Source organism: Plutella xylostella, chromosome 6 (assembly GCF_932276165.1).
Source record: "Plutella xylostella chromosome 6, ilPluXylo3.1, whole genome shotgun sequence".
In the NCBI taxonomy this organism is placed as follows: Eukaryota; Metazoa; Arthropoda; class Insecta; order Lepidoptera; family Plutellidae; genus Plutella; species Plutella xylostella.
In genome coordinates, this window is record NC_063986.1 from 10,947,128 (window position 1) to 10,974,968 (window position 27,841).

The following is a 27,841-nucleotide window of genomic DNA, read 5'->3' on the forward strand; positions in this document are numbered from 1 at the left end:
GAAATAAGGAGAAAGCGGAGAAAAACAAGAGAGAGATGTGATTGAAAAGTATATTATTATTATTATTTATAATGTAAAATCAATAGGCACATACAATTCATGTTAATTCTTAAATAATAACTAGATTTACCTGCGAAAGCAGACTCAAACCTTGGATATCTCCAAGCATCTTTAGACCATCCCTTATTCTACATAAGTCTCCTTTTGGATACACACATAAGTGACGAATAAAGGCTGTTCAAAATCAAACTATATGTGCCATTGTATTTTTATTGCACAATTTAAATTTACTGTAAGAATCCTTTTAAATTGGACTTCATACACATTATGAAGACTTTATTTACACAAAATCCAACACGCAGTAAATAAATAATACTATTCAACATAAAGAAAAATTAATCACATCGTTTTTAAATATACATATAGGGTGAAATGTAATCAGTGAACTAGCCTATGTAAATTTATCCTGAACAACATCAACTGTTAAAATTGAAGAATAAGCTTCTTCTGAGTGATTAAATCGAGATCAAGAACATTATTTGTCTCTTACTTTGTGCAGACAAAAGAGTTAAACCTTGTAAAGTTATTCACAGTTTGGTCATCACAGCTAATCATTTAAACTGCGCGATATTTCATAAACTAGTGCTACACTCTTTGATTAATCTTTCACATCGTGCCGAACGCCAAATAAACGTGACCTTTTGATTATACTGGGATGATAAGTATAGTAAAACGAACGGAGGTGACTCAGGTCGTCATTCTCAGCAATGTTTCTTCAACTTTTGTAAATTCGTAAAAAAACGGAAAATTATTTATTTTCACCCCTGAGTCACACCCCTTTAGTCTTTATACCACTTTAGCATCATCTTGTATAGCACAAATGCTTGCGTCATCTGCACCGAAGTACCGCATACCTAACTTGAACACAAACGACATTGTGTAAGGACTACATCAATACTCCGTCTATTTCCCTCCTCTAAGTATGGTTTCGGTTGGTGCGAGACAGCGGTCACGCGTTCATATCCGGGTTGCCGATCGTACAGTAGTCCGTCAGAGGGACTATCACCACTTGTATCTGGAAAACATAATACAATAATAAGGTTAAAAATTATATATTATTGAAAAAATACAGGGTGTTAACTAGAATGCGTTTGAGCGGGAAATGGGGGTTAGTATTAGTCTAACCAAGCACGTTTCTAAGAAAAAAAACATCAGATTCTCGAATATTTATGTTTAAAATCTAAAGTAAAGTGGAAAGTTTTACCTTAATCAAAAACATGGTCACCCTACACAAACACATAACCAATGAGACATTCGATTGCAAAAGAACACACACTGTAAATTTGTTATCAACTTCACTTTTCATAATTTATTTGATGTAACTATGATTGTAATTAATTACACAGTAGGTAATAACAATTATTAAATAAAATTGAAATTATTCATGGTGATTAATGACATTTTAATCAACAATTAAACAGCTGATGTGCATAAAGTTTCATAGATCGTACAGAATATAATTTATGACTTTCTAGGAGCTCAGAACAATAATTAAACCTTTTTACTCAGAATAAGGTAAGCGTTTATAGATTGGCAAGTTGCTTGGCGACCCTCCTTGCGGGGTGAAAGACGCGGAGGGGACGAAGTACCCAAGACGACAGCGGGTAGCGGGAGGGTAGCGGGGAAGGGCAACGCGTGCACTGCATGTCATTGTTACGGCAGTCTCGGCCGCGCAGCCGAGGCGGCCACATGTCTTAATAGTCTGTCATAATTTGAGTGCGACCCACATGAGATCATTGATCCTGAGACCATTAGTCTTAGGATGAGTGTTGAGGCCTTTTTAATATTATTATTAGGTATCTATAATTCGTCAACAAAATAACGTTAAAAACAACAAATCGTATAATGTCTCAATATAGGGGCTTCTTGTAGAACAGCGTACCGGATCAGTCATGCTACGCGGCTAAAGGTTGGTACTGCGCAGTCAGATACGAAAAATTAAACAACAAAGACGAAGAGTCCATATGACAATGCGTCAGTTGTCAGTTCTTGTAACTAGGAAAGCAACCAAAATTTATGTGATTTAATGAAAGTAATTAATGAGCAAAACACAGAGAAAAATTACAAAATTGATGAAATTTTGAAAGAAAATGGTCATATCGTGCTTCGCCTACCCCCATACCACCCGGAATTAAATCCTATTGAACTTGTGTGGCGGTACGTGAAAGGCGAGCTCGCAAGAACGTCGATTGACTCTAACTTAGATAAAGAGATAAAAGACTTAAAGTTGCTTTTCTCTAATTATTCGCCTGAAAAGTGGAGAAATTGTGACGACCATGTCATAAAAAAATTAAGACAAATATTATAAATCTGATAGAGTATTTGACGATGTATTGGACAGGTATGTTATTGTTTATTTATAATTTAATGTAAATTAAACATAAAATATTATAGGTGTACACTGAACTAATATGACTGGCGTACTCTAGTACATTATATACTTCAAAGTAGGTATAATGTTTTTTGGTTTTTGTCTTAGATTTATAATTGAAGTTAATGAAAACGATGATGAAGATGAGGATGACGACGACGATGAACAAGTTCAAACAGAGAGTGAACATGAAAGTGACATGGAAATTGATTTATAAAATAAAACACTTTTACATAAATAAATTCAAATTGGTAGATATTCTGAAGGTAAACATCCAAATTTTAATGCTGTCAAACTATAAATTTTAAGCTAAATATGACATTTACGGGAACACTCATAGAATAAAATTTTACTTACGTCAGAAATAGTTACAAGCTATCGCGAGATTAATAATAATAATAAAACATTTATTTTCAGATAACAAGATCCATAGTACATGCAATGTCAATCAAATTAAAAATAAAATTATAATTAAAAATTAAAATTAGATCACAATAAATCAATAAATTAATTAAAATTAAAATTACATCACAATAAATCACAATTAAAATTAATTAGTATAATTCATAGAGTATATTAATTTATATCGGTTCAATTCTATTTAGCTATATTTAAAACAAAATAAAAATAAATAAATAAACAATGTCACATTAATAAATAATAAGGATAAATTGTGTAAAATATAAATTAAATTGATAAAAAATGAAATATTAAATACAATCGATCCGAATAAAACAATATAGCATGTCAGGGTAACGTAGCTATGGGACGACTCGACTTCCCACATACTGTAAGTGTACCAATAATGACACTTACCCAGTGCTTCAGTATTGGGCCATCGAGCCGCCCCGCGATGACTGCTAGGATGTTGTTGGTGCTGCCGCGCACTCTGCTCAGCAATGAGGCCGTCCTTTTTCTCACAATGGCATGGAAGCCGTCCACGCGCGCCTCCGCGAACATGCCCGACGCACTACAGTGTCGCGGCAGCCCCAGCAACATCCTAAAGGCGTTATTGTACTGGACGCGCAGGGAATTGATAGCCCTTTGCGTGTAGTTGACCCACAGGCTACACGTGTAAAAAGATTGGCAATATGCCCTAAATAGGGTGACCTTTACCTCTTTTGTACAGCGTGCAAACCTGCGGGCCAGCATATTGGCACGGACTGCCAACGCCCTACGCTCCCGCTCAATGTCCTCATCATCCTTAAGGTCATCTGTCACAATGTGCCCAAGGTACTTAAATCTAGTTACGCGATTCAGTTGATTTTTACATAATAAAAAAGACGGTATCTCCTGAGGTAACTTATTTTCAGTTTTAAAAATCATTATCTCACTTTTTGTTACATTGTACTTGAGACCATGCTTTTCCGCGTACTGTTCACAGGCTCCAAGTAGCTTCACTAACCCACCAGTCGACGGACTCAGCAGCACCATGTCGTCCGCATAACTGAAATTGTTGCAGCTTTTACCGTCAACATAACATCCTGCATGCATACTGCTGAGTTCGCCGATAAGTTCATCCATATAGAGATTAAAGAGCTTTGGGGATGTTATCCCACCCTGTCTCACCCCGCATTCCAAGCCATACTCGTCAGAATAAACATCACCCCATCTTACTTTATTACTCTGATGATCATACCAGTATTGGAAAATATTGACTAGTTCCATAGGTAGGTTTGACTTTCTACATTTTTCCCACAGGACATTATATGACACTAGATCAAATGCCTTGGAGAGATCTAGAAAACAGGCATACACGTTCGTTTTGCGATCCGTATAGTATTTGACGGTATGCTTGAGCCCCAGCACAGCAATTTATTAATTAATCCGGGCACACTTTTCTACGTGTGTAGCATGTCGTGCTACCTCGCCCCCGCCACTTCTTTCACCCCGCAAGGAGGGTCGCCAAGTAACTTGCCACATTATAGTATTCACGTATTCACCCTTGATACTCACCATGTTTTATTTTTCTTTTATTACCTAAAGATGCGTACAGACCGGCCCAACGAACGCACACCGATGGACATTTATCATACATAATACAGGGGCAGATTGAGCAACGAAGGTCAACAAAACCCGTTCGTTGGCGTTCGTTTGGCCGGTCTGTACGCAGCTAAAGATAAAAGACCACAATGCATAACAGGATGATAACAGGGTCTACTTCAATGACGAATTGGTTGACTTACACTCGCTCATCTCGATTTGTGTTGTGTACTTGTGATTGAGACGTCTTTGATGACGAATAGTACGGAAATCCTCATAATAAGTATGGCCTCACTTTGAATACCAGTAGAATAATAACGATCTCGCGTATCATAACCATCGAGTATTTATGATAGTCATTACCTTCTCTGTGGATCTAGTCTGTCAGTCAGTCATTGTTGTTTACTTGTTTACAATCATTTTTTACAATTATTACCTAAAAGGGAAAAGGTACCTACAATTCTATCTTTTGATTACCAAGCCTTGTTCCTCATCTCGTTTTATGTTGTGCTGTGCTGTGAATTCGTGTGACCTATGTTATGAAGCATAAAATGAAACTGTTCTGTATTCATAAAAGATAATTATCGTGTATCAATAAAGTGATACTTATGGAGTAAAATGAAATGTCTACAATGGATTGGGTACTTTGAGTACCCAAAATCTCTGTAGGTACCTTGACGATGTGGCTCCAAGTGTGGTGCTGATGCACGCATACTTTTTTATTGACCTTGGCTTTGATTTTTTTGGCCTTGACCTTGGCTTTTAAGTTCATGGTCATTCTGTCAAACGTACCTAAACATGAATAGGGTGACTATGAAATTTTAAAATGAACTAAATAAAACTGTTTTATGTTGGTCAGCTTAAAGCAAATAAAATACGTTTTTTAATGTCTTATCGTGTTCAGTATCATCAGCTGTATCTACCATTTCCCGCTCCAACGCAATTAAGTTAACACCCTGTATTTGAGGGATTGATCCGCTGCGCTGCACTGATGGCAGATTGTTATACAGATACAGGTTATTCCAAAAAGGTATAAATGGGGAGACTGAGGGGGTCGTTCTAAGACACGTTTAATCTATGTTTTTTTTTAAATTCGTAAAAAAAAATTACCTCTTGTACAGTAAAGTTACGTGACCAAGTTTCTATAAATAAAGCTTTGTCATGAATATTTTAAAAAGATGTTCAGCACGGCTAGTATGGCCATAATAAGACAACATGTGAAGTGACTGATTAAATTGAGTCACTTTTTGATATCAGTCTTAAATGTTAGCATAGGGTGTATAGTGCCACAAACTTATCTGTTCCGGTGAGAGCGAACTAAATTGGTCCATACCTCATTACTTACTAATGAATTTCATATTGACATACATAGATTATATGGACCAATTTAGTTCGCTCTCACCGGAACAGATAAGTTTGTGGCACTATACATGGGACTCGTTTTATTTGAGTGATTCGGCATTAGTCCCAGTGACACTGTAACTTTTCTGCTCTGTGCAAATAAGTTTTTCAAATGTTATTTTTTTCCGAAAACCTCTCATTTGTGGTTGTTGTTTATATTGTCTATGGTTTTTTGACAATTAAAATGTCACCAAACGTCAAACTTGAAGAAAATTTTGACTTTTTGGTGCTTTCGATAGTTTCGAGTGTATTATTTTGGTAATATTACTTTGCTTTGCGCTACCCCATGGATTCATATTGGCTCATTAAACTACTTTATTGAGTTTCTTGGACATCGTCTCATCAAATGATATACGACCAAGCTTGCTCCCGACCAAGCACGCTCAGATTCCTTGGGAGCTCCTGCTATCGGCAGCCGTCGATGCAACGGATCCCTGAGACGAAGAACAAAACAGCATACCACCTGACTGATGACCCACCCACTGTCTACCCGGACCCAGGAGCTAGAAGGCCTTGAGAAAAAAGCCCGGGCAGGATCCTGACGGGCGCAGAATATCATCTTCGATGCTTGTCCCACGGCCTGACTGAATAATATTTATATAATCAATGGAAGGAAAAAAACAGTAGGTAAGTGCCAGTATCCGTGACATGTTATTATAATTGGGCATATGCACACAAAACAACTCAAAAAACTTTTTTCACATGGCACTACTTGGTCGGCTAGGCCTAAACCCTTCCTTCATTGGAAGGAAACCCCTACCCCAGCAGTGGTGACGTGATGGGTTATGATGATGATGAAGCGGACAATAGGAGTCATAATCTTAGTTCATAAGTATAACTAAAATCTAATGAAACATTTTTGTTTGTTACAGAACATTGAAATTGGTTTGTAGGCAAGATGGAAGATGGTCAAAACCGGTCAAAAATTGATGCCCTAGACACGGTTGGATAGCTCTTGTTGGCAGAAACCACCTGAATGGTGAATGGTGGTGCTGAATGATGGTCAGATGACATTAGCAACCTTGTGGTGAAACAATGAACTGGAGCGGCACCGAACTGAAAAAGTTGAAAAACTTGGCATACATACTATGAGACCCATTTGATGACTGATATAAGCAAAGTTCAGACTGATTATTGTGATAGTTGATAACTAAGAATACCTAATATGCTTTTATGGTGTGTGAAATAGTATACTTTTTATAATTTATTAATTAAAAGTTTAATAAATGTTTTACTTACCTAAAGAAAATATTATATTTTTATAACCATTTAAAATAGTTGTAAGTACATGCTAGCATACCCACTTATTTTTTTATAGTTAGTGTGTAGTCGATAAATAATAAAGCCTGACTAGGGTTTGTCACTGTAGTGAAAGGATTAGTCGCTGACTACCCGGTGTGCTGGATGTATTCAATGTACAGTTTATATGATTTACACTTCATGAACTCCACATTTAGCATTCAAACTATTCAATTAGCCACTTCAGCTCAGTTAGTGTGTTGTTCACGTGCTGTTGATAAATCATAAAGCCTGACTAGGGTTTGTCGCTGTGGTGAAGGATTAGAATGAGTCGCTGACTGCCCGGTGTGCCAGATGTATTCAGTGTACAGTTTATATTATTTACATTTCGTGAACTCTATATTTAGCATTCAAACTATTCAATTAGCCACTTCATTACCTACATACTTTGACGTGAATAGGCAAACTTAAAGTATAAGTATGGGAGACAACTGAAAATCTGTGGTTTGTTCCTAAGGGCAAATATATGCGCTCAGTTGCTTCCCTTTTGGTCTGCTTCAACACACACTTTTCGCCTCTTAATTTAAGTGTACAAATGTTTAAGTGGAACAAATTAATGCATATCTATCTAACTTATTAGCACATGTCAGCGACAGGATTTGAATCCACATCTCTTCCGTGAGGGGCAGGCGCTTACCCGTCTGAGCTAACACCGCTACATATAAGTAATATGATATATAATTTTAGTCAAATAAAAAGAGGATGTGTGTTTTGACAAGCATTTTCAACGGGTTATTAGAGTCCCGGATCATCCTCCCTATAAGTATTATAGTAATTTTCCTTTCCTGTATCTCTTCTTGTAGAGCAAGGATGAAATTAACAAAAACTAAACAAATAATAATTTGTGTCACATGTTATCACCACCTTCGAATTTGAGTGATAAAATGCTACCTAAACAAATGTCAAACTGAGACAAGTGTGGACAAATTGGTACACCCATGTTAGGAAATAAGACAAATCTTCCAATCTCGCTGTCAAAATTGTAACTCACATCTTGTAGCTGATTATTTCGTGTTGGCCATGTTAGCGTTTGTGAGGACAACTGGTATCACACAATTTGTTGCAACTAGCTGTCATTTATATCTTGTCGCAGCCATACTGTGCTACGCGTGCAGAATGATTCCCACACTCACTCCTTTTCGTCTTACCCTTTTTGCAACACTCTGCATAATTTTGATCATCTCTCAAGTATCATAGTGTACACTATACACTGCTTACCTTCAGTTGGTCTCGGTTGGGCCCCAGCAGGTGCCGCGGCTCGTCGGTCACGCTGCACGGGCCCGCGCAGTTCGCACAGCGACTGAAAATAAACACGACTATATTAGTAATATCTAAGGTAGGTATACGATATTTGATACACAATAAACGAACAAGCACTCTATCTTGTCTCTTCTCCACATACAATAACAAAGCTGAATACTGTTTGTCCGCATGAATAAGTACTTCTAAAGCCACATTTGTTTACTGTCAAACCTATGAAAACGTTTCAAGTTCAACCTAATAACAACCATTGCACCAATAAAGTCACAAGTCTTCTAGACGAACTAATTTTAAATAAAAGCTCGCTTTCCAAGGTGCTATTTGTCGAGACGTTTCTTTTCTTTTCACCCCATTTCTGCTTAGTATAGCCCCCATTACTGCTTAAAAGGGCAAGCGAAGAGTGGGGCGACCGGCGGCGGCCAGATAGGTCAACGACATATGTATGTCGGAAACGGACGTCAACTGTCGCGCCACCTAGCGGAGTCTCTGCAAAACAAGTGACAATGGGAACGCCAGCGCCTCTAGTGGCGCTCGACGGAGTCTAGTTGGTGGGGGACGACGTGGAGTCGAGTCAGTCTGTACTTGAGCGTCGTTCTGCGCACACGTCTAGAAACTGTCCCGCGTTTCTTAGTGACATTACGTTACCCTTTCTGTATTTTGGCTTGCTGTGTGATTGCTAAGTGTTATTGTGTTGTGTAACTGTACGATAATTAAACGAAGTGATTATTTAAAGTGACTTTTCTTAAAATCGCCATTCCTACGCCTACGAAACACGATGTCGGACAATCCTGACACCCAGCCACCCCAGGAACGTGCACCTGCTCCACCCCCGCTTCCGACATCAGAAGTGGGATCAGAAGACGCCACCCCACGTGCTTCACACCACGACACGAACGACGAAAAATGGCAGAAGCTTCTAGAACAACAGAATCGGAATTTCCTGACGCTTGTTCGAGCTATGAAGACACCGTCGTCGTCGACCGAGCTGAGGTTACCCGATTTCAATCCCAGTAAATCCGATGTCGACGCACGTTCTTGGATGTCGACTGCGGACCTGTGCGTTAACGACGAGAATCTGCAAGGCGCACGGCTTATGGTTGCCTTGAGTCGTGCTCTGAAAGTGAAGCCTGCGGTCACTTGCTTCCACTACCAGAGCCACTACGCATCCAGCTGCCCAAAGTGTTGCAGACAGGACCAGGATGCTGCCAGTGGAGGAGCGAGTGGATCCGGTGCAGCCAAGGAGAAGAGGGTCGATCTGTGCGTAGTGAGCGCGCCTGCTGGGATGTTGCATTAATCTGGTGAGCTGTTTTCGTTTAAACTATGACTGTAGTTTCAAAGTTTAGAGGCTATATGTTTCATTACGTGGATGAGGTTAGTGTGACCGGTACTGTGGAATTATTTTCGAGGTTCGAGTCCTGGAACTGTTAATCTGTCGGGTTGCCAGACCTGTTGACTTTAAAAAAAAAAAAAAAAAAAGGTTATGACATGGAGGTTGATCAAAATCCTGAGCTTAAGTTAAGTAGGGTTATGAACATGCGTCCATGACCTCATTAGGTAAATCTCCGAAAGTTGATTCCCTATTTTTTAATCATGATCTCTTTTATGCTAAGTAATGATGAAGCAATCGATTGAATTGTGTGTTTCTGTGGTGCGTCTTGCAGACTAACACTGGATGGAAGTGTTAGTGAGTGCCGGATGGAGGCACTGGAATGACACCGGATGGAGGTGTGCATTCGTGATGAGTACTTGGGTAACCGGATGAAGGTTGCCGGACAAGTGAGCAAGGACCATTGGTAATCAGATCCTGATCCGTGTTTTTCTTTAGTACAGAGTTAAAGATAGTGGATTAGCTTTCGAGTATTGATTTGTTTTGTCTGATACTGTTCAAGTTAAAGCTTCATAGTTCATCAGTGTGATGAATGCAGAGTTCATCAGTCCACTGCTTTCTTCCCTGACTAGGTCAGGACTGGCCGAGTAAAATTCAGTTACTGCGGTTGTTTTTCTTTCTTTCCAGATAACTCACACGAGGACGTGTGAGATGACATGACGGCCGTGTCGCAGCGTTGGCAGACAAACGCCGCATCGATTTTGATTGCAGTAGCGACCAGTGGCAACAAATCATGGCAAGATGCTCTAGCTAGGTGAAGTACAACTTGCAATTAATTGTACCTTGAACCGCGTTACAAAGGCTTCACCATTGGAGTTACTTATTGGTAAAGTCGCAAGACCCTTGTCGTTGATGTGTAGTGAGGTTGATTACGAAGTCAATATTGAAAGCGTTCGCGAAACCTCGTCAGAGAATATTCAGAGGAGTGCTGACTACGATAAGACTCGTTTTGATAGAACTAAGGCCAAAGTAGTGAATTTTGAGATTGGTGATTTTGTTTTGCTAGAAAATGAAGAGCGAAATCAAACTAAACTAGATGCAAAATTTAAAGGTCCTTTTAAAGTAATCGAGGTCTTAGATTTTGATCGTTATCGACTAAAGGCTTTAAATTCAAAACGAACTTACAAATATGCTCGCGATAGGTTAAGAAAGATGCCAGCGAGCGATGTACCAATCAGTATTGACGATGATGTAGACTATGTAGAGAATGATGAAGATTGAGTTTGGGTGGATTCGAGTGGTTACTATCGACCGTATTAATTCGACTTAACCAGTAGCTGAACCGAGGTAAGAGAGAGAGTGGATGTAGAGCTCGTGCTCGTGTAAGGCTCTGGTTGTAGTCGTGGTCTAGTGTGACCGTAGCGTGTGATACACGCGTGCAATCCACATGAGGTGGAGGTGCGTCTTTGAGTTCGGTTTGGATTAACCGTGGTCTTGTGTGACCGTAGCGTGTGATACACGCGTGCAATCCACATGAGGTGGAGGTGCGTCTTTGAGTTCGGTTTGGATTAACCGTGGTCTTGTGTGACCGTAGCGTGTGATACACGCGTGCAATCCACATGAGGTGGAGGTGCGTCTTTGAGTTCGGTTTGGATTAACCGTGGTGATAGGTGATTACTCGAATGAAGTCGAATGGTGTATCAGAATAACTCATTTTGATGATATTTTTTGTTCGTGATTGGTACATGGCAAACTGATGAAATTTACCTAGGTACATAAGATTTGACGTGTACTAGTTGTGTCTGTGTGTAAATTTGTGTTAGTGCTGATACTGTTGATTGAATAAAGTTTTCTGACTTATGAGTTTTCATGAAAGATGAGAAATGAGAGATGACAGAGACAGATAGAGACTTTTAGTTTGTTTTTTTTTAAATGTCAGGAAGATTGGCCGAGCGGGTTACTCTCAGAAAATGTTTCTTTCACAGAATGACACACGAGGGCGTGTGCCAGCAGGATGGCCGTGTCGGAAACGGACGTCAACTGTCGCGCCACCTAGCGGAGTCTCTGCAAAACAAGTGACAATGGGAACGCCAGCGCCTCTAGTGGCGCTCGACGGAGTCTAGTTGGTGGGGGACGACGTGGAGTCGAGTCAGTCTGTACTTGAGCGTCGTTCTGCGCACACGTCTAGAAACTGTCCCGCGTTTCTTAGTGACATTACGTTACCCTTTCTGTATTTTGGCTTGCTGTGTGATTGCTAAGTGTTATTGTGTTGTGTAACTGTACGATAATTAAACGAAGTGATTATTTAAAGTGACTTTTCTTAAAATCGCCATTCCTACGCCTACGAAACACGATGTCGGACAATCCTGACACCCAGCCACCCCAGGAACGTGCACCTGCTCCACCCCCGCTTCCGACATGTAGTTAAGGCGGCGGGAAGAACCTGGATGAGATCAACCCAGGACCGCTTCGAGTGTGGTGTGTGGACACAGGCTGGTGATTATGATGAGAACTTTAGCAACACCCTGTATATACCTGTGTTGCTGCGGCTGCGGCGCGGGCGAGGGGGGGCGGGAGCGCGCGCGGGGGGAGGGCGAGTAGAGCGGCGTGTTCAACTCGTCGAAGTCTAGCGCGCCGTCTATGTTTAGCACTCTGTGGGATAAGTTGTCTTTGATCAACACTCTGGGATAAGTCACATGGTGATAAGTGTAGCAGTGTAGGTATTACTTGTTATATTTAACGTTGTGCAAACATAATATTTTTCTCTTCGGACATTCTTTATTTATTTATTCTTAAATCAAAGATTCTCTTCGGACAATCTTTATTTATTTATTCTTAAATCAAAGATAATAAACATATAGTGTCGTGTAGGTGACACACACTAGACGAAAGGATTTGCCAGTTGGGCTGATGATGATTTTTTTGTAAGTACTAACCTGTTTTGTGCAGAGAATCTATGGACCTTTTCGACGACTGAAGAAATGTGTTCCACTCCTTTCTGCACCCCCCACACTAGGATACCGATCTGAAAGTAAAATTTAATATTATTATTCAACTTCATTGTTATCATCAGCCAATAATCATCCACTGCTGGACATAGGCCTCTCCCAAGGAGCGCCACAACACTCGGTCCTCGGCCTTCCTCATCCAACCACTACCCGCCACCCGCCTAAGGTCGTCAGTCCAGCGAGCAGGAGGGCGTCCCACGCTGCGTTTGCCTGTTCGTGGTCTCCACTCGAGAACTCGTCTACCCCAATGGTTATCGGTTCTTCGGCAGATATGGCCAGCCCACTGCCACTTCAGCTTGCATATTTTGACAGCTATGTCGGTAACCTTAGTCCTCTGACGGATAACCTCATTTCTGATACGATCCATCAGAGAAACCCCAAGCATAGCTCTCTCCATAGCACGCTGAGCGACTTTAAATCGGTGGACCAGTCCTACCGTCAGTGTCCACGTCTCTGCACCATACGTCATCACTGGCAGGACGCACTGTGCACCAGTGTCTTGTTATGGTCATCATCATTAATGATGTCCCATTTGCACAAAATGACAAATAGCCTTAATGGCAGCACACCACGCCGGGGTCACCACTTGTCTTACACTACATTATATATGACATAGACATACCCGTGTGTTTTTTTTTCAAATATTGGTTTTTAGCGCATGATGGCGTCATAATAACAGCGAGCGAAACTCAAAATTCTAGCTCAATAACGATATCATCTGAGTTTCGTTAGTTAGCCGCACGGAGTCGCAAGATTCCCAGCTCATTTTTGCCGCAATAGACTTGTGGATTTGCGCGTTTTTGCTACATTCGCGCGGTCCCTTACCACAAGTACCTAAACCACTTACTTTTTAATGTTTTTTTTCTTTTATATTTGTTTTTTCTTACCTTAACCCTCAAGTCCCCCTCTTCTGGCGGGTGCTGGCACGCGATGGACAGTCGCACTGTTCGCAACACCGCCTCGGGCACGTCGTAGCTACGCGCCCACACTATCAGCAGGCTCTTGCGGAACCAGACGCCTTTGGGGTAGAGCTCGATGGTCCATTCTGTTAGCTTGTCCTGTGGAGAGGGAGGGATTCATTGTTTTTACGGATATAAAATAGGAAGAAAGAGAGAATACGTGATTGTTTGGTGCATTGCACTCACGTACACAAAATACTAAATTATAAAGAAGAGAAACATTGTAGAGATGCGAGGAATGTATGTGGAATGTCGACCATCCAACTCTTGTTACTAAGTTAAGATAACTGATAGATGGAAGAGAAGTGCTTCGCGGTCTGTGAAGAAAATACAGCTAGCTCCATAATAATATTCAAGTTCGTTGGGAAGTTGGTCTCTGGACTCTTTAGGGTTTGGAAATTTGAGTAGTCGCAAACTCGCCCCTACCACCTCACAATAATGGTCACTGCACATATGACCCTAACGCAAAGGGATCGCCTCTTTTTCTTCTGTCGCCTCTGCTCGCCTTTGCACCTGGCTTTCGCGAGCTCGCGTTTTTCTGGTTGACAGAAGAAAAGAGGCGATCCGTTGGGCCGGTCTGTACGCAGCTTTACATTACGGTCATATGTGCGGTGACCATTAGGTGTCTATTAGACCTGCGTGTCGGCGTCCGACACACATGGGCGCGTGCTGAATATGAACGGGCGCGTGTGGTAACACGGCAGCGAGTGGAAGTTGTCCACGGCCAGCACGGAGCCCCACGTGTCCTCGGTGTAGAGGCGCGGCGTGAAGAGGGAGCTGTTGCCTGGTAGAGACATGACTTCGGAGACGCGTTCGTATTGACCTGGAATTATAATACATAGTAATGTTAAACACATGCCGCATAATCATCTCATCGGTCTCTCTAAAAAAATATTTGCCCGTCAAATATTTGCGGCCGGGAATCGAACCCAGGCCTTTTTGCATAGCCGTCAGGGTCACTAACCTCGTCATACGGGGAGTGGGATACACTTGTCTACAAAGATAGTCTATGGGATGATTCAGCAGATTTCGTTTTAGACTAAAGCAAAGAGAGACACCATGCGATCGTCCAAATGTATACTTAATTAAGTACTCTACAGCATTGGAAGATTATTATACCGATGATGATGATGACTTCAAACGACCAATAATCAATGCCGATGGTGTAAATGTGTTCTGTAGACGTCGTCCGGCTAGATGGGACGACGAGTTGCGTGGCTTAGCGTAGCTGGTAATGATTGGATGCGTAATTAGTAAAGCTATAGATAACATGAAGTGGCGTGCCTTGGGAGAAGTCTACAAGAAGGAGATGATGATGATGATGATGATGATGACGAGGCTTGATACCTGACTGGTAGCTCATGGCGATGGCGAGTCGCTCCATGAAGAACTCCTTGTGCTCCTGTATGAGCGGGCTGATGGATGATGATGATGATGATGATGAGGCTTGATACCTGACTGGTAGCTCATGGCGATGGCGAGTCGCTCCATGAAGAACTCCTTGTGCTCCTGTATGAGCGGGCTGATGATGATGATGATGATGATGATGATGATGAGGCTTGATACCTGACTGGTAGCTCATGGCGATGGCGAGTCGCTCCATGAAGAACTCCTTGTGCTCCTGTATGAGCGGGCTGATGATGATGATGATGATGATGATGATGATGAGGCTTGATACCTGACTGGTAGCTCATGGCGATGGCGAGTCGCTCCATGAAGAACTCCTTGTGCTCCTGTATGAGCGGGCTGATGATGATGATGATGATGATGATGATGATGAGGCTTGATACCTGACTGGTAGCTCATGGCGATGGCGAGTCGCTCCATGAAGAACTCCTTGTGCTCCTGTATGAGCGGGCTGATGATGATGATGATGATGATGATGATGATGAGGCTTGATACCTGACTGGTAGCTCATGGCGATGGCGAGTCGCTCCATGAAGAACTCCTTGTGCTCCTGTATGAGCGGGCTCAGCAGCAGCTTGGCTAACTGCTTGGGGCACATCATCGGGAATCTGTAGAGGAAAAATTCATTAAGAAATTTAGAGGTGTTGTAAGTTAATTGTGTCTGTGTCGAGGCAAAAACGGAGAGAACTGTGTGCAACCTGTGCAGCGATTACAAGATCTTCGAACCTCCGTTGGCTATCTAAAATATCGAAGTGCCACAATAGCCTGTAATAGGGGCTCTGAAGGCCAGCCCACCTAGAGCCATATACTACAATGTTGTCGGAGGAGTGCTGGCTTGCCGTCAATGCGATCGCACTTTTGTAAATAAGTTAGGCTGTAACACGAGAGAAGCTCGCAGTCACACTGGCTGAACACGGTCTGGAGAGAATAAAGTATCTGCCTGTAGTAGCGTAGCTACGAAACGGCCGAAGTGATTTTCGTTTGTTTTGTTAGGATCATAGGTAAAGTTACCCCCAGTGTTCTTACCCATACTTCATCAAAATCCACGTAGCCGGTCAAAAGTTATGTTAATTTTAGTGATTAATGTCGGGCGTTTTAACGTTGTTTAGGTTATTTACTGACTGTACACATACTTACCTGCCTGACATTTTTGTATGTATCAATAAAATATTGATTCATCTATCTTCCATCCGGTACAATTCCATACATATCTCTTTTGCCGACTGTACACTGACCGGACGTGTGAGAAGACGGCCACGACGAGGCTCTCCCAGTGCGCCTTCACCTCGGCCTCGGGCAGCCCGCTCGCGTTCAGTCGCTCCCGCTGCACTGACAGCCAGCGGACCACGAAACTGAAACGAGAAAAGTATTCGAAATGGTAGTGGAGTAATATTGACTATCGACGACATCGACAAATAATTGTAACATTTTAAGCCGGATGAAAAACATTTCATTTCAGAGTGTAATGATGACCGAATGGTGTACTAATGGTTAGTGACCATGACTGCTATGCCGAAGATACTAGGTTCCATTCCCGTCTATTTAAACTCGAAACTTGGGTGTTAATATGTATCTGTGTAGATAAATCAGCTGTCCGACACCCATAACACAGGTTCTGCCTAGCTTGGGGTCGGATGGCTGTGTGTGAGATGTCCCCACATATTATTATTACTACTGACTCGTGCGCGCACATCTCGTTGTGCAGCACGAGGTCGCTGTGCTGCAGCAGCGCCAGCAGCGCGTCGCCCTCCAGCCAGCAGCCCACTCGACATCCTAACTAATATTATAAATGGGAAAGTAACTGTGTCTGTCTGTCTGTCTGTTACTCTTTCACGCCAAAACTACTGAACGGATTTGAATGAAATTTGGTATACATATGGTCTAGACCCTGGGAAAGAACATAGGCTACTTTTATCCCGGAATTCCCACGGGAAAACTTTTTAAGGCGAAGTGAAGCTCGCGGGACCAGCTAGTCTGTAATGTACTGACTCGTGTGCAGACATCTCGTTGTGCAGCACGAGGTCGGAGTGCTGCAGCAGCGCCAGCAGCGCGTCGCCCTCCAGCCGCGGCAGCTCGCGCTCCGAGCACGCCCACTCGAAGTTCCACTTCACGAAGTTCTGGCACGCCTGGGGGATGGACATAGATAGATAGATCACTTATTTGATCCAGATAAAGAGTTGTGGCCTATGTCCAACAGTGGACTATAGAAGGCTGACAGAGAGAGAGAGAGAAAGAGTCGTGGATCGGGCCTCCTGAATGAGATCCGAGACCTTATGATGTCACGTGTGGTGGCGTAACAGATGTGTGGTTGTCTGGAATGAGATTACTTTTTGTAATAAGGCCGCAGCCATTTATTTTCTGTTTTGTGTATAATTGGGAAACTGTTTCTGTTTGTGTGAAATAAAGAGTATTTTATATCTTTATGTTTGTGTAGGTAATCTTGCCACGTGTTCTGGAGTGGAGGCCGCTACTAGGCAAAAGTAGTGTGGGACGCCGTCCGGCTAAATGGGGTGACGACTTGCGAAAGGTGGCTGGTTATGATTGGTTGCGGAAAGCTAAAGATCGCATCCAGTGGCGTGCTTTGGGAGAGGCCTACGTCCAACAGTGGACTGCTATAGGCTGATGATGATGAGGTAATCTTTACATTAAATTGTGCAGATACAAAACACGTACCTTGGCCACGTCGTTGTGTCCGCAGGCCATGGTGTACTGCATCCAGGCGACGATCTCGCCGAGCCGCGCCGCCTGCGCGATGTGGTTCGACATGTAGCACAGACACAGCGTCACTAGGTCCTGGAAACATCACATGATGATTAGTCCTCTAACACCACAAAGAGCATAGGGCCACAGTTTGTCTCTAGACGTTTATTAAGGTCACTAGAGTTCGTCTCTAGACATTCCTGTATCTTTCCTTGGTTTCATGCCAGGAGATTCCGATGGATGAGAAGGAAATATGTGATAGATAGATAGATTGTTTATTTACTTAACACAATACATACATACACAGGTAATAAAAAATACACGGCTATAATAGGCAAACAGAAAGTCGTTAAGATATAGATAAGCAGGATGTGTATTTATTATGTGAGCAAAAGGGTTCTGATTCAGCATAATGTATAGAACAGACACAAACCTTAACATTATACTTGTCTGCAAGAGACAACACCGGCAGCACTGTCTGATGTGAGATCCGTATCTGGCCAGTGTACAAATATCTGAAAATATACAACAAGCAAAGCAATTAATATTTAAGTAGGTAGTTATGATGCGGAGATGCAGGACGCGGAGATGACGTGGTCCGAGGTGAAGCTCGCTGCCGTCGACAGACAGAGATGGAAAACCGTTGTGTCTGCCCTTTGCCCCACGGGGGGGTCATAGGACGCCAAGAGAGAGAAAGAGGTAGTTACTTACATAAAATTGCAGTACTTAAAATATTTTTTCTGCATTATGAGTCTAAAGTGATGAAGATTTAAACATGTAAAAGTTGGTTCAACCATGGACCATTTTATGATTGGCATGATTAATCAATCAAACTTGACTCTGCATAAGCTGATACAAAGTGGAAGGTGTGGCACAGGACTGTTCTGAGTGGAAATCAACTCTTTAATCCTATGTCCCTGATTAGGGATTATTATTAATCTGGCATAACAAGTAACAAGCACTAACTTTAAGAACAGTGGAAAGACAGCTGCGGCCGACGTGGTCTCCTGCAGCACAATGCGGCTCTCCCGCCACTCACTCCACTCCCTGTTCATGAGCATTACCTGCAAACAAGCATTTTAACACATAACTTATTAAGTATATTCAGCTGACTTGTACCATGGCCTGGTACATACTATCTAGTTATAAGTACTAGTTTAGTTATGTATTTTCTTCTGTAACAAGGAATTGTTGAGTATGTAAGAAAGTGCAACAAATAAATATTTTATCTACTTATATTTTGTTTCTAACAAACTATTTGAAGAGTAATTTAGATGCTTCTGTGAAGAGTGAGATAATTTGTATGTTTTTAACAGCACTATTTCAGGGCCAACTAACATTTTCTTTGAATTATCAAAGAAAATGTTAGTTGTTATTCTTGTGACTTTGTATTTAATTTGTTTTTGCACGCTATTTTTATAATTATAATGATTATGTTAAATTATCTTATTTTATAGGTATATTCACATACAATGTATATTGTTCTTGAATAAATAAATGAATGAATGATGGAAGTTAAATTCAAAGTTAAAAATTCTGTGAAAAATTGTTTTAAAATGGATAACTTAAGGGTCTGCAAGGGGGAATCGAGGGTTGGCATTGTCATAGAATTATATAGTAAACGATGCTCTACAACCTTGAAAAAAATCACACAGGTAGCCGAAGAGTCTAGCTAGGTGCTGAATGATTCGAATTCAAGTAAATGATTATGGATAACTGTAAATAAAATTCAGAATATGACGAAAAACCAGAAAATCACACTCCCGTATTGTAACAACTTTGTCGTAATTATTTAGAATTTTCATATGATTTTTATCATATTATAAAGTTAAAGGCTTGGACTAGGCGCTAAATACCTTGTTTTTTAATAAACACACACTTATTTTGTGTAAATTAATCCCAAACTTGAGCAATTTTTTTCCCTCAAATCTTCATACAAATATCTATGGCGGCTTTCTGTGTTATAAAATCATAAACACAACACAAGTGACGTTTGACTCAGTTGGCCGCTGGCCTCCAAAGAAGGGTCACGTCGGTTTAGGCAGCACTGACAGCTCGCGATCTTATCGTGTACAGATACAAAATCACTGCACATTGGTTGTCATTGCACTTTTTCAACTTTTATGACACCAACACAATTTGATTTGAAATTGAGGAAGCATAATTCTTCCAGTATATTCAATACATTAAATTAAATTAGATAGTGTGCAATATTCTCGTGACATAACAGTCTCGTAAAGGTCTGTTGAGAAGCAGGAATATAGCGAATGGATCTAAGTGATGACAATACGCACGAACATTAGGTTAGGGATCAAAAATACAGTCTCTTGGTGCTGGTTGCGGTATGGTCTCGTGAGGATCTGATGAGGGCAGTAACACGGTGGTGGCTCAATTTTATTTCAGAGATGTTAATAGCTAAAGGCATCGAGTTTAGGCTATTAAGTATGTTTTTCAGAGAGAGAGAAAGAGATTTTATTTTTCCTCTGGATGTGTTAGGTTTACTGGGTTTACTAAGTTCATTCTATTAATGGCATCAAGTTGTTATATGTTTATAAGTAATAATTATTTATTAACAAAATGCTGTTGGTTCTCCACGAAAATGTAAAAAAAACAAACGATAGATTGCGTGATTTGAAGATAAAGATACATTTATTCGACACATAGACAGCAACAACTAAACATAAATTCTAATATTCAGTTCACCTAACACACGCACACATCACACACACGCACAAGCACACACACACCTACACACACACAAACACACACACACACACACACACACACACACACACACACACACACACACATACTCACACATGTTCGAAAATGAAATTGATTATTAATTCTCTAATCGCTTTAATTATAATTATATTATTATTATTATTTTTTTGCATGCTTCCAAAAATTGTTAAAGTTTAATGTTTATAGGAAGAGCGGAGTCTCCTGGCACAGACGTTTATTAATGTCTAAAAGGAGGCTTCAACTTCTAGTTGTTAAGAAAATTTGTAGAAGCAATAAACAATTTTTGATTTGATTTTTTGATTTTTGATTTGATTTGAACAACAAAAAAAATACAGATTTAAAGAAAAGAAACACATACTTATACAAAACAACAAAGAAAAAAAAGAATACACATCAAAATAACTGGAAAAAATATAAGCCCCAATTTACTTGTGTGGGACAGGGAGTACCATAATATTTTTTTTGGGGTACTCCCCATCTATGCGAAATATCAGCTTGATATCTTTACCCGTTTCTGAGAAAAAGGGCGGTGACAGACAGTCAGTCAGACAGACGGACAACAAAGAGATCCTATAACGGTTGCTTTTTTTCTTTTGACGTTCGAAACCCTAAAATTAAGTAAAAATATTATGCTGCTAGTCTGCTACCAAAAAATTTACTTAAAGGTATTGAAAAAGCGGTATACAGGGTTATTGATAAGTAGACCTGATCCTTTCAGGAGGTGATAGAGGAAGGCATTTCCAGTCGATTATACCCTATAATGCATTATCCGAAACTTAACCATTTCTAAGATATTTAATATTTAAAGATTTTTTGAATTTTTGCCAAAATTTCATGTTTAAAACCGAAAATAAAAAAAACTAGTCATATTTCAATCCTTTTTTTGTTTGTTTTGAATTAGTAACATCTTAATAAACTTATTAAAATAATCAAATGTGCATTATTTGACTTAAATTAGACACAATACCTCAAAATAGATAAACATTTTTTTAAAATATTCAAAACCTAAAAAGAAATAAGTTAAATTAAAAAAGAATTTCATACAACAATTTTTTGTGCACTTCAGCTTAAAAACATTGTCAACTTATAAGCTTTCAAATGAGATATTTCAATATCAAATCGATTTAGGTATCACCAAGATATGGCCAAAACAATCAGAAAAGGTGGACAAAATTCAACAGAAAAACTAACAAAATTAGCGCAATTTAAAGGTATAAAGTGTGATGGTTTTCAGTCCTGTTCACTTTAGTATGGAAACCCCTGTTGAGTTTTCTTGACAAGTCCCAATGTTAATGGAAAGTATCGTAGGCGGGGACCAGCAGAGGGTTCACCATTTAGCTGAATGTTACTTAGAAAACGGCATTGAGTGGCGGTCAAGTTGTTCCCCGCCTGCGATACTTTCCATTAACATTGGGACTTGTTTTCATGTTTTTAGCGTACAGTCGGGTTTTTCGTTTGTTTATAATTGTATTTTTTTATTTGTAAATTTTTAGTTGTTTTTATTTTATGAAATTTTACGTCAGTAGTTCATGATCATTTTTTATTTCAATAATTTTGGTGTTGTTATTTAAATACCTTCAATATGCATATTTTTGTAATGTGAAAATCAAGCCCTTTCATTTGATACCTTACACGGCAAAGTTGAATTATTATTTTTTCGATCATCACGTTATGTCCTCTAGAGGGCGCTATGTACATTTTAATGGAACGTCACATAGCCTATAACAATCGCGCCATCAATACGCTTCTAACAATACCTCATATATCAAAATAGAAACTTTGTTGGACATGTGACTTTTTACCATGGAAAACGAATATTTTTTTTCGCGAATTTGCAAATCTCGTAGAACAAAAGTTGTCCAGAATGACTCCTTGAGTCATCCCCTTTTGGCTTAGTATAGCCCTTTTGCGACACTATGTATTTACTTTGCTTTGTCGTCGGGGTTCAGTTGGCTGGAGGATGCCCGAAACTTATTATCTACACTTTAATACTTGTAGTTACCTTTCTACAAGTAAATACCACATTTGTTTGAGAAAGCTAATCGGGTTCCGAGTATAGAGTAAAGTGGCACCCCTATTAATTTCTACTCTTTCCTGGTGCCTACCAGTGTAAGTAAGAATTATACTTACTTACCCTAAAATCACCCAAAATGTACTTGAACATAATTGTCAATAAAGTTGGCGAGTAAAAGTTTATCGACCCACTGTGCAAACTTACATGTGTGCGTGTCACTGCGTGTGCTGTGTGAAGAGCATTGAAATCCCAAAATTGGCGCGGCACGTCACCCTGTACGGGCCCTTAAATAAATAAATAAATTTAGGTATGTTCACCAGCGAACCTGGTGATCTATCTATCTATTGTGGTACGCTAATTTTCCTCATCTAAGGTGGGACATGGGGTGACTAGCTATTAAGCCACCCAAGCTCATGCCACTAAGCCAGTAGATAGAACTCTCAATTATATTTAATTCTAAACACATTATAATTAAGATCACCCTCTAAATGCTTCTGTCTTTGTGTGTATCTTGTAGGAAATTGATACTATCTTTAACTTATTCTAAAAATAAAATCCACACTATAGAAAGAGATCCACATTATTGAAGTCAATTCAAAGTAAAATATCCTTTTATTTACAAAAAATATATTATTCAATTCAATTCAATTTATTTATTTCAGATTAACAAGATCCATAGTTAGTTGTTAGTATGTACAATTTACTCTTAAGAGCTAGTGTTAGTATACATGGCGAATATAATAATAATATTGGAATAATTAAATTTGTACTACTTTAATAATAATACCTTTATCAGATAGGGCCAACCTCTGTATGGAGTTTCATCCACCTCTGCATCAGTGGCAACTCCCAACGATCCGTAAACACATTGAGGATACTGTTGGCGCTGCCGCGTAGCCGAAACAGCAGTGACGCGCACCTCTTTCTTATGATGGCTGCAAAACCATCAGTGAGAGCCTCCGCGAACATGGCAGAAGCGCTACAACGCCACGGCAGCCCCATCAGCACCCTAAACGCATTATTATATTGGACACGCAGGTCGCTGTATGTCCGCTTGTTAAATGAGGTCCACAGGCTACACGTGTAAAACGATTGACAGTATGCCTTAAATAGCGTTATTTTGACTGCTTTTGTACATCGTGCAAACCTGCGGGCCAGCATGTTACACCGGACAGCCAGCGACCTGCGCTCCCTCTCAATGTCACAAATATCACTCAAGTCCTCAGTGACCCAGTGACCCAAGTACTTAAATTTCTCCACCCGACGTAGGGGGGTGCCACAGAGCGAAATTTCAGGCACATCAGCAGCTGCATAAGTAGTAGTGCCTGCCTTGAATATTACGTATTCGCTCTTTTTGGCATTGTACTTGAGCCCATGCGCCACCGCATAATTCTCACAAATTGAGAGAAGCTTGTTTAAAGCCGTGATCGATGGGCACAGCAGCACCATGTCGTCGGCGTAGCTCAGATTGTTAATGCAAACACCATCAATATGACAACCAACCCCGGTCCTGCTGAGCTCACCGATCAGGTTATTCATATAAAGATTAAAAAGTCGTGGCGAGCTCAACCCCCCCTGTCTCACCCCACAGTCCATTTTTGAGTCATCAGAGTACGTGTTTGCCCACCTTACACAATTTACTTGATGACTGTACCAAAAGTCTAGCAGAGAAACAAGTTCTGAAGGAGTAGTAGTTTCCTCACGCAATTTTTGCCATAGGATCCTATAACTAACCAGGTCGAACGCTTTCGACAGATCCAAAAAGCAGGCAAACACGGGTGTTTTCCTCGCTGTGTAGTACTGAACAGTCTGCTTGAGGCCAAATATCGCACTCTCAGTGGATAGGTCAGGTCTAAAACCAAACTGAGCATCATGGAGGTGAATGTGCTTGGCTAGTTGTTTATCAATCAGACTGTCCAGAACTTTAGCTGTCACCGTGGCCAAGGAAATAGGCCTGTAGTTAGAAATGTCGGAAGCGTCCCCTGTTCTATCCTTAACAATAGGTACAACAACTGTATAGGTAAGCTGATCAGGTAAGTAGCCTTGACTAATACATAAATTGTAAAACAAAGAAAGCACTCTAGGCAGGTGTACACCAGCGTACCTGAGGTGCTCGATGCTAAGGCCGTCGTGCCCGGGCGACTTGCCTCTCTGCATGTTCCTTATGACTGTCGCCACTTCCCGGGCTGAAAACCTAACCGTGGCTTCCCCGGACTCGGCCGCCCCAGCATCGACACCCCCCAATCCGCTTGGCAAAGGAGACTCGACCCTAATATTATAGGTACCTACCTGAAAAACCTCACTATTAGCACATAGGATAAGGCGGTGGGCCGGGTAGCCGACACCGCCCACCTCCAGCACCAGGTCACTCATGAGCTGATCTGCATACAGAGTCGCTATCTTCTGTAGCACGCATTTAGAGTTATCCACCTGAAAATATTTTTTTTATTTATTAGCCATTTATTTTTAGTTTTCAAAGGTATTTGAACACTAAACTTAAATATATATTATACTAAGAATCATTAAGACGTTTTAAATTTTCATTCTTAGTTGCATTATTCATATTCATGCTTTCATGCTTTAGAAGTGTTTTACTATCAGGAATGCAAAGGAAGATTAAATTTTTAGTTCAGTAAACAAATAAGAATTCATTCTATAATAGGTAATGTTTAGATTATGTTATGATGCTTACTTCAAGATCATCATTTGCCTCCTTTTCTTCTGCATCTTTCATGAAACTAGAAGAGGGTGTGGGACGATCCACATTCAAGTAATCCATAGCTGTAGCCTTCAGAATTCAGCTCTAATACAGTACACCTATAAAGGATAGGTATTTCTAGTGTTTAGTGCTAAAGCAGCCAGCATGGTAGTGATATTGGATTGGATAATAGTCTCACAAGAAAGCCGTATGTTTTTAGTTTTTAGAAATCCGGTAAATAAATAGTATTTTATTTACAATTTACATTGAATTTCAATTTATTGTATTTTTGATGAAATCTGAAATCTTAACTATTCACAGAGTAAATAATACAAAATGTCATTAATGACATAAGATACTTCTGTGCGCTCTTAACTTTATTATTCTGAGGATCCGTTTGTACTAAATCTTCTCCTCTCCTTTGATAAGTTCATGTTCCTTTTACTAGTAAGAAGCTTTCATTGAACTACACTACCTGCCCCCTTGCCTTGGTGAATATTATTGTTGTTGGTGGAAGTAACGATTTCAGAAACGGTGTTGGTGGTGGTTTTAGTTGGTAGTCTTTGGTTCGATCATTCGATCATCACAGACTGTAACTGCAAATGTCATTTAAACTTTTCATTTGTTTGTTTTCAATTTTTCCAAGAAAACACAAAACTGTTTTTGTGATGTTTATGTTTAGTGAAATATATGAATTTGAAGACCTTTAAGTAAAAACTGCTATATTAAATCAAGTCCCGCGGAACAGTTGCGTGTGTAATATAATGGAAATCCGTCATTTCTTCAAACAATGAAATAAGAACAGTATTATTTTGTGTTTATATTTTATGGAACACTACACTGCAAGTGCCAATGCCTTAAAAATAATAAAAGCCAATGAATAGAGAATTGAGTTTAACTAAATCAATATGAAAAAGAAATCCTGTCTTTTAATAACCAGGATAGTTGTGATATTATTTATAGCTTACCAAATCTACTTCTTTATAAGTTTAAGCTCTGAAAAAAATGGCAAAGAAGTGGTATTACCAGATAACGATATCCGAGAAACGCACAATGTAATAAAAGGGATCAAAGATGTGGACATGGCAGAAGCTTACCGGGCTGATAACATGTATCAATTCAAATGTATAAACTCAGAACAGCATATTCCATATGAATCTGTGAATGATGATTATTGTGATTGTGAGGATGGCACGGACGAGCCTAGCACTAATGCTTGCTCAAATGGAGTGTTCCACTGCAGTTATCCACACCCATACCGTGACTTGCCAACATCCATCCCCTCGAGTATGGTGAATGATGGTATATGTGACTGTTGTGATGGTTCTGACGAGTGGTTGGATAGTCAGAAAAAGGTGCTGACGCAAGGATCTGCACAGCTACGAAGACATTATGCACCAAAGTGCCCTAATCTGTGTTCTAGTTCAAGCAATAACTAACTGTTACATCAGGTTAAACCCAATAAGCATAATTATCGTCACAAACATGATGTGTTCTTTGTTTTATTTTGTACTAGCTTCATACTGCCTCTTACCCTACCCTACCCTTCCTACCATTCCCTTCCCTACCCTACCCTACCCTACCCTACCCTGCCACGAGCTTCGCTTCCCCTTCATCATTATACCTAATGCTAAATAGTATGATTTGAATAGGCATAAGTATAATATGGTTTTCCAGTCGCTAACAGACCTACAGTGAAACTATTAATTCATGAAATTAATGTTTGAGGAACTAACATTTTCAGGAGCCTGGCACCATTAGAAAAGAAACATAAAAGTCATAACAATTGTTTATGGCAGTTGGCGGTTGGCTGTTTTTTCAATTTTCTTATTAATTATTAGGATAATCTAGATAAAAACAACTATTCACGCTTGTTTGCAATTAGGAAGAAGAAGAAAAATATTCGTAGTCAAGCTAGGGAACTTATTTATCGAGTTTATATACAATGTTTAGCGGAACATGAAGCTGGACACATTTTGTCGAATTTGGAGGATGTTTACGCTCGTACAGCGTCTATGACGGGTATGTAACATTGTACAAATTGTAATAATTCATTTTTTATCAGTACCAACGCTTCATTCATCGATAAACCTAGGTTTAGAGCCCAAGTCGAACATTGTTTACATACCGCTGGTTGTAGGTTTAAGTAGAGTCAAACCATAACATTTTGATACTTGAAGTTATATTTTTTGTTTACTTACTAAATTCTCATTCTGTAACTCTGTTTTTCTTAACTTAAAGGTAGTTTCAAATAAGCATTTTTTATTTTATTTTATAGAAGTATCGGACAGTACCGTCTGGCATATTGCAAAAGAGGGCTCTATAATGGAATATTTCTAACTCCTGGAAGAAACAGAACAGGCCGTCTAAAAAGAGAAATTGATGTTTTACTAAGTGTGCCCTTCGTCAAAAAATCCGGATATTTTATACAGTTGTAATAACGTTATCTAAATAAATATTTATTGGTTTCACTATTAGCCTTCATATTAACACCTTCTAGCTTGAATAATGAGCTTTTTTGTGCATGGTAAGTTGTTTTTAAATACAGAAATAGGGTAGGTAGTCACAGGCAAAATTTCAAGTATCAAAATCAGTTTTGTTTCGCTATA

The 27,841-nt window shown here is 40.0% G+C and overlaps 2 protein-coding genes and 1 long non-coding RNA gene across 3 annotated transcripts; 2 read left to right on the forward strand and 1 right to left on the reverse strand.

Annotated features, from left to right (window-relative positions):
- Positions 1-36: 36 nt before the first annotated feature.
- On the reverse strand, positions 37-25,530 carry LOC105383798 (BTB/POZ domain-containing protein 17). The gene is made up of 14 exons (XM_048633619.1): positions 25,227-25,530; positions 24,824-24,964; positions 18,742-18,839; positions 18,209-18,290; positions 17,749-17,868; positions 17,065-17,201; positions 16,311-16,427; positions 15,571-15,683; positions 14,304-14,491; positions 13,597-13,767; positions 12,638-12,726; positions 12,237-12,353; positions 8,333-8,414; positions 37-1,075 (listed from the first exon to the last, which is right to left on the reverse strand). The coding sequence occupies exons 1-14, from the start codon at positions 25,311-25,313 to the stop codon at positions 1,010-1,012; spliced, it is 1,608 nt and encodes a 535-aa protein (XP_048489576.1). The 5' UTR covers positions 25,314-25,530; the 3' UTR covers positions 37-1,009.
- On the forward strand, positions 5,851-7,059 carry LOC125491488. Its single transcript, XR_007268338.1, has 2 exons — positions 5,851-6,442; positions 6,688-7,059. It is a non-coding gene; the product is annotated as an uncharacterized LOC125491488 (long non-coding RNA).
- Positions 25,531-26,134: 604 nt separating the features above from the next.
- On the forward strand, positions 26,135-26,721 carry LOC125491487 (glucosidase 2 subunit beta; the record flags this gene model as incomplete). The annotated part of the gene is made up of 1 exon (XM_048633618.1): positions 26,135-26,721. A coding segment is annotated over one exon (537 nt), but the record flags the coding sequence as incomplete, so codon positions are not given.
- Between the last annotated feature and the right edge of the window lie 1,120 nt (positions 26,722-27,841).

Excerpts from the sequence above, each read along its gene's own strand:
- LOC105383798 (XM_048633619.1), bottom strand. The coding sequence starts at position 25,313 with ATGGATTACTTGAATGTGGATCGTCCCACACCCTCTTCTAGTTTCATG. Across the intron at positions 17,202-17,748 it reads GACACAACGACGTGGCCAAG|GCGTGCCAGAACTTCGTGAA; the intron begins GTACGTGTTTTG and ends TCCATCCCCCAG. Across the intron at positions 13,768-14,303 it reads TGTCGGACGCCGACACGCAG|GACAAGCTAACAGAATGGAC; the intron begins GTCTAATAGACA and ends CCCTCTCCACAG.